The sequence below is a fragment of the Populus alba genome, chromosome 15 (assembly GCF_005239225.2).
Source record: "Populus alba chromosome 15, ASM523922v2, whole genome shotgun sequence".
NCBI classification, from domain to species: Eukaryota; Viridiplantae; Streptophyta; class Magnoliopsida; order Malpighiales; family Salicaceae; genus Populus; species Populus alba.
The window spans coordinates 15925560-15937070 of record NC_133298.1 but is presented as its reverse complement, the minus strand read 5'-3'; the positions used below and the strand labels follow the sequence as shown (position 1 = coordinate 15937070).

General features: G+C 34.4%; 2 protein-coding genes across 3 annotated transcripts; one reads left to right on the top strand and one right to left on the bottom strand.

The window, feature by feature from the left end:
• The first annotated feature begins 2620 nt into the window (after positions 1-2620).
• On the top strand, positions 2621-5969 carry LOC118057652 (uncharacterized). The gene is made up of 9 exons (XM_035070299.2): positions 2621-3009; positions 3125-3200; positions 3301-3340; positions 3773-3831; positions 3906-3943; positions 4263-4326; positions 4581-4634; positions 5285-5386; positions 5712-5969. Exons 1-9 carry the CDS (start codon positions 2810-2812, stop codon positions 5766-5768), a joined length of 690 nt encoding a protein of 229 aa, XP_034926190.1. The 5' UTR covers positions 2621-2809; the 3' UTR covers positions 5769-5969.
• A 132-nt stretch (positions 5970-6101) lies between these two features.
• LOC118057650 (ubiquitin-like modifier-activating enzyme 5) lies at positions 6102-11047 on the bottom strand. Of its 2 annotated transcripts, XM_035070298.2 has the most exons (14): positions 10862-11047; positions 10669-10737; positions 10464-10577; positions 10119-10247; positions 9838-9906; positions 9339-9491; positions 9056-9092; positions 8402-8484; positions 8136-8210; positions 7770-7844; positions 7481-7567; positions 7253-7368; positions 6946-6992; positions 6102-6488 (listed from the first exon to the last, which is right to left on the bottom strand). In XM_035070298.2, exons 1-14 carry the CDS (start codon positions 10952-10954, stop codon positions 6349-6351), a joined length of 1287 nt encoding a protein of 428 aa, XP_034926189.1. In that variant the 5' UTR covers positions 10955-11047; the 3' UTR covers positions 6102-6348. The 2 variants fall into 2 exon arrangements, with proteins under 2 accessions (XP_034926189.1, XP_073261086.1); XM_073404985.1 differs by lacking the exon at positions 10862-11047 and having other exon boundaries at positions 10460-10577.
• Positions 11048-11511: the final 464 nt, after the last annotated feature.

The window sequence follows — 11511 nt, the reverse complement described above, 5'->3', positions numbered from 1 at the left end:
CCTATTAATTATACATGAAATTAAAACATCTGCATTTTCTCGTTTTCGTGAATCAATGTACATTAAAAAAAAAACTATAAAATACCTGTTAGAAGGAAGAAATATAAACGATTTTACATCGTAAATAAAGTTATGGCACTAGAAAAAATCATGCACTATTGAGAAAAACTATAAGAATATTGTTATTAAGTTCCACCTTTGTTCATCCTAACTGATAAAAAACAAAAAGGTGAGCTTGGAGAATATACTAGGTAGGTGTTCTGAGCTATTTTGTGAGTTGGGTCAAATTTTATTTAATGTAAAAAAAAAATATTCAAACAAATTCAATGTTTAAAAAAAAAACAAGAAAAATCTGATTGAATCGGGTTATTATTCTGGATTCAATAAGTTTGGTTAATTTAATAATATTATTAGAGAAAAAAAGGCATTGACATTAAATAAAACGAACAAATTTTTTTTATAATAATTAACTATAAAAAATACGTTGCCAATATCATATCCAAGAGGAGAAGAAAGAAAAGTCTATTGGGCACTCGCTATCATTCTACCATGAACATTTCCTCACCACTAGAAAAAGCTCATCGAGATAATTCTAAAGCCGTAGCGAAAGGCTGCACGACGACACCAAAAGAATTCACACATGCTATTAAAACAATAACCTGAAAAGCAAACCAAATAAAATATTATGAAGTGAGCATTTCGTGCTTTTATTAAGTAAATTAATTTAATTTAGTTCAAAAACAAAATTTATTTGAAGAAATCTAAATTTATGTTTAAGATTGACAGATATAAAAAAACTTAGAATAACCTGAGTCATTTTTTAAATTGTAAAAATCCTATAGAAAGCAAATAAAAAAAACAAAAGAGTCCAGTCTCCCATTAATAAATAATGATGAAATGAAACTATATAAGAAAATACGAGCTTAAAAAAAAAAAAAAAAAAGTAAACTCAAAAAAATCTCCTAAATCCTGGGTTAATAATCCCTCAAACTTGCAATTCATGAAATCATAGACTTAGACTCAATTAAGAAACTCAATTTACAACTAATTTAATGTTTAAGGATGGAATTGAATAAAAAATCAATTTTAAAAATTTACCAAAGTAAAAAAAAAAAATAGCAATAAAAAGATTGTGGATTAAATTTGATAAGAAAAAAAATTAAAGAAGAATGAAATCATAAAAAATATTTTTAAAAAAAATTATCTCAAATAAAACAAACAACAATAAAAAGAATGAAGACGAAATCTGATAGATAAAAAAAATTAAAATTTAAAAAACATTTTTAATTTTATAAATTATTTCAAATAAAATAAATAGGAATCAAAAGAACATAGATTAAATTTGAAAGAAAAAAAAATAAAAAGCTAGTTTAAAAATTTAGAAGGTCAGGTGTTGAGATTGAGAAGGAAATATGAAATAAGAAAAAAAATAGAAAAGGTTGTTGACGCCAAATTGAAAGCTCGTAAGCCACACGTGCCACCTAAAAAAAAGAGGGGACGCTGATACAATTTCAATACCATCATGGTAAACGTTGTTTTGCCAACACATGATGCCTTATGCGCTGTCTGAAGACGTTAGAGACCCTTCAGAAGCTGGCGTATTTGTTACACACGCAAGCCAACTTTTGTTCCTAATAGTATTTTATATTTATTAAAATACTAAATTGCCTGAAAGTGAACTTGATTGTAACTAAAAAAACCAGGATGAAAATACAAAAAACCCTTTGATATCATTTTAGATTTTTTTTCTTGCTTTTAATGGTAATTTAATCATTTTATTACGCTCAAGAAGTGAAAAGTAAAAAACAACTTTGGATGCCAGTTAAATAAATTTTGCTTTTAATGATAATTTAGTCATTATATTATACTCTAAAAGTAAAAATAAAAATCAACTTCCATCCTATCAATCTAGTAGTAAACTAATGAACCTCTAATATATAGTTTATTGAGTTATTTTTAACTGGGCAAAATGGTTATCAAATTGTCTTGATCCACGATGCAATCTCTCTTGGTTCCATTGAAAAACTAAAAGCCCTGATAGGGGTTTTTTTTATTCAGAATTATAATTTCAAACAACCTTTTGTTCCCAACAACTCAGCTTGATAAGTTCATTTTTATGCCTTGGATCTATGCGAGAGAAGGGAATATATTTTTCTTATTTAATGTCAAATAGAATCTTAGATAGCTTACATGCTAATCAAGATTAAGTCTCTCTCTAAACAATCTTAATAATATAATCTTTAAATTGATGCAATTAGTGAAATTTAATAAAAGATTTGAACTCAGAAAGTAAAGAAATGAAGTGAATCTCCTTTGTTTAGAATTGAAGGAGAAAATAAAAGAATACACCATAAATTAGTTATGGAGATTAATTTTTTCTCCAAGTAAAAAAAATATTATTTATTCATAATCTAAGAAAAAAAACAATATGTTCTTTACTGAACTAGATTTTTAATACACACAATATAAATACCATCACAACATTAATATAAAAAATCATATGCGATTTTTTTTCTACATTTTTTTATAAAACGGGCTAAGCCCGACTTGATTGAATAAACCATACTATCCGACCCGTATCTAAAATATCGCCCTCTCTCGTCCGTTTTCCACGCGCGGGAAATGGAATCTCCCTCCTACTTTCCCTCGTAAATTCTTCCCGCTAATTTCTGTACGACCCCTAGCCAATCCGATTCCCGATCTAATTTTCTCGCGAAACAAACAAAAGAGAAGAGAAGAAGGGAAAAAAAAAACAGTGATAAACTTTCGTTCTCATTTTCTCGCACTTTCTTAGTTCAACCAAACTCCAATGAATTCTCGCGAGCTTGCACTTGTCTCCACAGCCACAGTCTTCGGAGCTTTAGCTTCTGCTTTTGCTGTTCGCTTCCTCTACTTCAGCAACAGCAACTCCAGGAAGCGGTTGTTATCCAAGACCAAATCGGTTCCAAACGGTGACGTTTCGAAGAAATGCCCTATTCAGAGCCCGTTTGATCCTTCCAAACGCAAAGAGTTAGTCGAATTTCACACTCTGATTTTTTTTTTTCATTTATTAAAGATTGAAGTTTTCACTGTTTAACTTTACTATTTGAAGTGTTTTGTTTTTTATTATATGATTTGGTTTCAGGTATTTATCATGGGATGATTATTTCATGGCAATTGCGTTTTTATCAGCTGAAAGATCTAAAGATCCAAACAGGCAGGTCATGATCTTTGAATGTTTATTTTTATTTTTTCTGGTTCTTGAAATGCTTTGTTTGGTTGATACTGTAGGTGTTTGATAATATGTATTTGGTGTTGTAGGTTGGGGCTTGTTTGGTTAGTCAAAATGGCATAATTCTTGGTAAGTTGATTTTGCACGTAGTTTTCTTTACCTTTTAGTCATGAATCTTGAACTCCATTTGTTTTTTAATTCCTTCTTAAAGTGAATTGAAAATGAGAATGTGAATAGTAAGGATTGATGACATCTACAGAAGTGAACACAGATTCTCCTAATAAAAAATAAGAAATGGTGCAATGAAATTGGTAATTTAAATAAAATGATTTTCTTCTTTGAGATTGCGAACCAATTGCTTTTGCTTATTGCTTTTCTGGCTTCTTTTACATCAGTGGTTCTATTCCTCTCTTGAGAAGATAATAAATGGTAGCTCTAGTTTGGTGATATATTTCTGGTTATGGTAGAACAGCTGTTATGCGGTTGTTTTTGAGTTTGATGATGACATTAATACTCATGTACATTGTGATGTTTTCAATTATCATGTTAATCTTTGGTCAGGCATTGGCTATAATGGATTTCCAAGAGGTTGTTCAGATGACAAGCTTCCCTGGGCAAAGGTTGGTATATGATATTTACGTTTATCATATCATCCAGGAATTACATGTAATAAACTTACCCTGTAATGTTTCAGAAATCCAAATCTGGGGATCCTCTGGAGACAAAGTACCCGTACGTGTCTGTGCTTTCATTGACTCCACTTTTGATCTTGCTGCTTCATATGATACATTTTCTGCTACACTCAATGCACACACAGAGAGAGACGTGTAGTTATCATATTTTACATTTACAATTTTTTTTGCTAATTAGTTGATGTGCTAGGAAAAGCTGCTTTTTAGTGCAAGAAGTAGAATTTTTGCTCCGCCACCACTGTAAATATCATATTGTCCAATACTCATGCTTCATTGAGATTTTGACTAAATTGCCTTTTGACTTGGCTAATATCTATAGCTTCAGGTTTCAAGCTAATACCTCTAATTGTCTGTTGTAGTTATGTTTGTCATGCTGAAGTCAATGCTATTCTGAACACAAATCATGCTTCTGCTGCTGGGCAGGTAAGCAATCGTCTCATTTCCTATTATATCCAATTTGTATCCCCTACCCTGAACACACGAACAAACTCTTCTTCCACTATATGGTTTGACCAAAATTAAAGATATATTATCATTCTGAAACAAGTATAGGTGCGTCAATATCGTGCATAATTGTTGATACTGTTCTCTGAGTTTTCTGGTGATCATTATTTAAAATAAAGGCTGTTTCTCACCAATAGAACTAAGAAGTGTCTCTCCCTCTATCATTATTGCAGAGGCTTTATGTGACTATGTTCCCCTGCAATGAATGCGCCAAGATAATCATTCAGGTTTGTTAACCACGCTTCCTTATGTTATATGCTATACGAGTGCCTCATTGAGGATTTCCTTCTCTTTTTTGTGTGCCTTGTGTACATTATGAGCAGGCAAATAGATAGAATGTACTGCTTCCGTTCCTCCTTTGTCAAGAAGTAGGTCACAGTTCCATTAGAGTTTGGTTAATCTGGAAAACTGAGGGACATTTCCATTGTTTAAACCTGCCCTTTACAATTTTAAAACACTTCCTGTTTACAGAGTGAAGTGTACCTGCTTTTGAATATCAACATATACTTGAAAGCGTACTGGAAACCTGAAACATGGATGGATAAGAACATTATAATTTATGTTTTCAGTTGATATCTTTCCAACCAGGCTGAATAAGACATTAGGTTGCAACCTGCAGTGCTCAACTATAGCTACGTGATATGATCCCCGTGATTTTGACTAAATGTAACATGGAACTGGTATACGATCTAAATAAATTTTCTTTTATTGTTAAAAATCAGCTCTCGGTTTACATAACTCCTTGCCATCATGCTGGTATTTGTTTTTTAAGTTCTTGAAATGTGCCTCATTCAAGTGTTAGTGCTGTCTTCCAATATCCTCTTTCCTTGCCTTCCATTGTTAATTTCTAAATGGATTTAGCTTGCCTTCCTTGCAGTCTGGCGTCTCTGAAGTTATATATTTTGTAGAGAAAAACTTAAACAATTCAGATATTGCGTATATTGCTTCACACAAGCTGCTGTCCATGGCTGGTGTTAAAGTAAGTATTGATGTTTCATGTAAGTTTTGTTGAACAGTTAATCTATCTTGAAGCTCCCCCCGAGTTTAGGTTGACCAAAACACTTCCTCTGTTTGATGCATCAAATTTCACGCTCACTGGTACTGATAACCAGTCTTAACAGGTCATGGTGAAACATGTCCCAAATTGTTTAAGGTGCACTAACCTCATTGTGTATATCTGTAACATGCTCATGCAGGCGCACATCAACAAACTCTTCAACCCTCCATGGATCATATGCAGTGGCTTAGGGATGTAACTGCGTTTCATAGTCAATTTTTAATTGTTTTTGTACTTTCAATGGCAGGTCAGAAAACATCAACCCCGGATGGACCAAATTTTGATCAAGTTCGAAGATCCCTAGATAATGACTGCTGCTCTTCATTTGCCAAGCCTGATTATCAGTTATATGATCAAGCCTGGTTATGCTCCTGCTCTTCAGCTGGGCTGTTATCCCGTGCTCTTGTTTATCGAGTGGATCACTCTTTCTACTCTTAAAAGGGTTTCTGGATTTAGCTTTTACTGGTGCATCCGAATGAGATTCCTTTGTTTTTTGCGTGATACATTATCGATGTTCTTAGCCTGGGGTAAGTGAAGCTATTTGCTAAAAAAAAAAAAAACTCAACCTGAATAAACTTGATTGGGTAATTTAAGCCATGCAATTAAGCTGAAATTCTAATGCCCTTGACCTTGCGTGTGCGTGTCGAGCCAGAAATCATTTTTGCTACCGCAGTAAATTTTGGTACACAACAACAATGTTGGAAACATGGGCATGGTAAAAAACGGGGACAAGGGTACAAAAGCAATGCACAGCTGAATTCTCCCTCATCGAAAGCTAAAACAAAAAAGCTTATTCACCCAAGAAAGGGCTTAGTCAAATAGAATCTCTTCCTTCGCCTGACTTTGTAGTTGTATCTGCACTAAATGCTAATATTGGACCCTGATCAGTCAGCATTTAGGGCATCAAGTTGTTTCCGAAGTTCTTCAATGTCGTCAAAAGTGGCTGTAGCTGGTTCAGCAGCAGGGAATTTTTGAAACTCGTCCGCAGCTGGGAGCTCACGCGTAAGACCGTCGGGAAGAGCATCTAAAATGGACAAAGAAAAGAGAAGATCAACATGTTGAATAGGAGAGCACCATTTGGACAACAATGCAATACCAAGAATTTGAGATTCAGACACAATGGTTTCTAAAGACCAAACACTGGCCTCTCTACAACATGGACGTGTGTGTATTTAACTGATCATTTTATTTTTTATTTGTGGATGGGGTGCAAATCTGGGTGCTCCAGCCAGCAATTGCCAGGAGATGGCGGCTTTTCAGGGTTCATAGCCTTGGGCCTCGCGGCTAGATTGAACAAGTGTAGTTTATTGAAAACTTTGCAAGGAAATTAGGACCAAATGTTGATAGAGTAATGCTATTTCACAAAAAAAAATAACAAGGAAAATTGGGAGTCATCCAATCACATGACTAATGTGAAAGTTATTGGCAGGCTCCACCAGTAGCATTATTGCATCGAAATGTCATATAGCAGTAAATATCACCTGAACTTGTGGCATCTGTCCTTTCTGGCTCACTATCATCGACAACACTGAAGAAACACCAAAGAACAAAAAGTGAACATGTTGCCTAAGCTCCACAGAAAAGAAAAGAAAAAATCACATGATAAAGTAATGAAGGAAAAGAACTCTTCTCAAAACATGCCTAACTTCTCTCCTAAAGCAATTGGTAGACCAAAGCACTTGCATATGATCATATTTTAACATTATTTGAATACGGAATATGTTACATTTACATGCTATAGACCCATATATCGTAGTATATACACCACTGCATCACCCTAAGAATCACCTGATGTTCCATTCATTATCAGCATGAAGGGGGCCTTCTGGAACTGATAGTGCTTCTGCCTCCATCTTGGCTATAATTGCAGCGTCCCTAGCTGGCTTTACAAGGAGGTATTCTTTCTGCACAATAAGTATGATTCTTACTATCACCAAGAAAACAAAATATGTCAAATTAATAGATTTTTCCAGAAAGATATCTGGTAGCAAATCAAGGCAGATCTGTTTATGATACCTGACGCTCCAGACAAGCAGCATTTGAACATTGAGGGTTTGGCCTCATTTCCATGGTTGGGAAAAAATCTTTAAGAGAATTGTAACCCTGCAACCATGCATTAAAGCCAAAACCTATCTAGATCAGTCAGGATAATCAACATGCATTTGCTAATTTGATAAGAAAACTAGGTTAGAAGAGAAACATAAAGTTCTATAACCTTGTTAAATTCTGCTTAAAGTCTTGAACGATCATTAAAAAAAAACAAGAGAGAAAGATGGGGGAAGAGGGTTGTTAACATGAAATTTACCAGGTAAGGAGACACTTGTCCAAACTGTAGCAGTAACTTCAGCGTATTTTGCACTAAAAGCCCGGCAACAACTCCCTGAAATGCAGTTCATATAACTGGATATTAAAACATGAAATAAAAATTCAAAACCACAAGCCATTAATATCCAATGCAGCAAAATAAAATCAGATGTCATGCACCACATTATACCTATCTGTTGACAAGGGAAAAAAAGCTTTTATGTAAAGGCACCACCGGGAGCCATTATGCCTATCCAAAAGTTTACATGATATTCCTCCCAATTAGAATAACATTCCAGCTAGACATCACTGTATCGGAGTTACTTCTAGAAATGAGATCATTTAACAAAGTTTGTGACGGAATTACCATGGTAGTAGGTAAAGATGCTGCACAGACTCCTTCACGTTTGAGAGTACGCTCATCTACTCCAGATGCCACAACCTAATAAAAGTGAAATCCTTTCATATTCTATAAAAAAAGCAACAAAATCTTGATCCCAAATTGATTTTATTTATAAAATTATGAAGCCACGATAAGAATTTAAAAAACAACTTCAGAATCTTGCATTAAGGTCACTAATCCTACACTGAAACTCCATTAATCAAAATACCCAGATAAGTAAATGAACATACAAGAGGAGGTGCACATGCAAAACAAGCAGTTTCTCCAGGAATCAACAGTTGTATGTGACCTGAGACTGCATCCTCAGATACACCTGCCAAGAAAACTCTTCATTTAATCTCATTGATGGGTGCCAAGAAGGTGTGCCGAATGACGTAAGGTATAAAAAGCAGATGAACTCTGCAAACAAAAAACTTGAAGCACAAGAATTCATAAGGCTTAGACTTGCAACTTGCAACTTCAACTCCATTTATATTTCATGCATGGAATTTGAACATACGCATTCCTGTTGCATAGGAATAAAGTGTCCTAAATATTTGTCGCTGACAAATGATGCTCGACAGTTCAGAACAAATTGTACTAGAAACAATTCAAACTCCATGGAAAGCATCCAATGATCCAAAGGCATTATGCAGCATGACCAGGTTATACAAATACACCTTGTCATGTTCAACATGTTACTGCAAATCAATAGAGACAGACACCGGAGAAGCTTACTCTGGACTGGATCCAAAACAGAATTTTCATGGAAGCATGTATTGAAACCCTTTTATATGTCACACTGGTACACATTTGTTTATGCAAAAGCAGTTTCAGAGTACAGTGATTGCACATAACTCTTCTGATTATCGAATAAATCAGTATTTAAGAATGGTGTTGCTTACCAGACTCCATCCATGTTTGATTCAACTCATTGCAAGCCTGCATATACATGAGAAAATTATATATGAAATCTATAATAATTAAAAGAATATTAAATTCATAAAAGGTGACAATAAAATACTAAATTTGAATTTTTAAAATGAACCAGAGACAAGTCAATGAAAAGTAATTCGAAAATGACAAGCATCAGAACAAAAACATTTCACAGTAGGTTATTGGGCTTTTACATGCCAAATCAAAACCGCAAAATGGGAAATGAATACTTAATATAACAGACTTCTTTACCTGGTTAACAGCCATCCTTGCCTCATAATTATCCACACAGCTCAAAACGAGATCTACTCCACTGCCTTCTTTATTTGGGCGAAATGATTTATTTCTTAAACTTGACATAAAGGTTTCAAATCCTTGCACTGTCGTGATGTTCAATGTGAAGCTCTGAACAAGAAAGAACCAATCAGTATACAGTAATAATAGGAATATAATCAATTACTCTTTCTCCTGTTATCATTTTCAGAGAACTCAGATGCAAAATTAATCAAAGCCAGGCACTTGAATGGCCAAAATGCAAATAATCAGAAGAAATGAAGCGACACACTACCAGATTATATAGCTAGATAATAAATGTTTACCCTATATTTGTCCTTTTCACTGTGCCAAGTCCCTAGATCTATGACCAATGACACCCCCGGCCCCGGCCCGCATACAAGAATGGAAGAAAAACAAATACAGAGCTTTTGCATGTGCAAAACAAGACACAGAACAACTTTTTGAAGACACTCACCTCAAGGACGACATCAGGATTTATGTCTGAAAGGGTCTGACTGGCAGCATCAGTCTTTGTCATGCCAACCTATGAATGCAAAAGTTTTTATAAATAACGAGTACAAACATGATTTTTCATACAATTTCAAACAAATATATTAATCAGCACATTTAACTTGAGTAAAGAAAAGAACTTCCTCATGTGTTAAAAAAGAAAGAAAAAAGTTGAGTAATTTTGTTGAAAAGCATGTTGCACCCACAAAGTTTACAATAAGAAAGAAGCGAGTGAAGGTGAAAAACCTGTTCTGGACGGAAGAAAAGCCTATTCATGTTAGCTAACTCCACTTTGTCATAATCATACAACAAAAGACGACCTATGCCACACCTTGTTAACATCTCAGCTGCAACACTGCCAACACCACCAATTCCCTGTGATAGTGTGAAAACAAACAATAAATTGAACATAAGGTATATCAACACAAAACGTCTGTTACATATATTTGTTGCACTTAATGAGTTAAGAAAGCATAGAATGCATGCTACTAATAGGGGTGGCAGATCATCATAGTGTACGAGAGGCATTTTACAATTTCACTGTCGAATTAAATCCTAAAATGGTAAAAGAAAGAGGAGATAAATACAGACAACAATGGCAACAGAGAAGTCCCGAATGCGCTCATAATTGTCCACAATACCCATCCTCTGAAGTGCCATTAGCCTACTATATGGATTACTATCCACCACCTCCGCGCTCATATCCTGCCACCACCAACAACAGCAAAAACATCAGTCCTATATACTAACCAACATCTCAAAAACTCCTCAAGACAGATCAAATTAAATAAAAAACCTGGACTTTCGTACGCCGAACAGGTGCAGACTTTGCCAGCTTCGTGAGATGCTCAACACGTGATTGCAGCTTCATTAAATTAAAAAAAAAAAGTACAAATCAATTAACAACAGAGTAGGCTTTGATTAATAAAAACTGATCAAAGAATAGGAGGAGGTAGATAGATAGAACGAAATCAAGCAAATTCCATTACCTTGAGAATTGAAGATGCAAGATTTGAGGGATCAGGCAGTGATTGCTTGAGAGAATCGAGATCGTTAAGCATCTCTTTCAGTTCCGCCTCCATTGCTACTGCTAGTCGCTTTCTCTCTTCTCTCCCTGGAGCTAAAATGTTATTCCCTGTTGTAATCTAATTTCCTTCTTTGCAAGCGTTTCTTTTTGTAACTTTTTCCTGTGTTTTTTTTTTTTTTTATCTTTACAAACTGGATATTATGGGCTTCTGAGTTTAGATTAAATCCAAAAGCCCAATAGCGATGGAATCAAATTGTGGCCCAACTCTTGATATGGCTTTGTAATGAACTGGTTGGTGTTGTTGATCATGGACCTTAATTCTTATGATAAGCTTTAGGAACACCGACTCCCTCCCTCCCTCCCTCCCTCCCTCCCTCTCTCAACAATAAAGGACTTTTCTAATGATTATATACTATCCCTCCTCTCTCTCTCTCTCAACAATAAAGGACTTTTCTAATGATTATATACTAATTCTTTATTTAATTTAATATGTAAATTTTAATTTTTCTAGAGCTTTTTTTAAATCATAAATCAATAAGAATTAACAAAACAATTTGATCAAAATTAAGTATTATTGATTTCAGTTTGGAATTTTTGTTTTTCAAGAGTTTG

Coding starts and splice junctions, on each gene's coding strand:
- LOC118057652 (XM_035070299.2), top strand. CDS start 2,810: ATGAATTCTCGCGAGCTTGCACTTGTCTCCACAGCCACAGTCTTCGGA. Junction 3,201..3,300: donor CTAAAGATCCAAACAGGCAG/GTCATGATCTTT, acceptor TTGGTGTTGTAG/GTTGGGGCTTGTTTGGTTAG. Junction 5,387..5,711: donor TGTCCATGGCTGGTGTTAAA/GTAAGTATTGAT, acceptor TTTCAATGGCAG/GTCAGAAAACATCAACCCCG.
- LOC118057650 (XM_035070298.2), bottom strand. CDS start 10,954: ATGGAGGCGGAACTGAAAGAGATGCTTAACGATCTCGATTCTCTCAAG. Junction 9,093..9,338: donor CAAGGATGGCTGTTAACCAG/GTAAAGAAGTCT, acceptor ATGTATATGCAG/GCTTGCAATGAGTTGAATCA. Junction 6,993..7,252: donor GATAATGAATGGAACATCAG/GTGATTCTTAGG, acceptor GTGTTTCTTCAG/TGTTGTCGATGATAGTGAGC.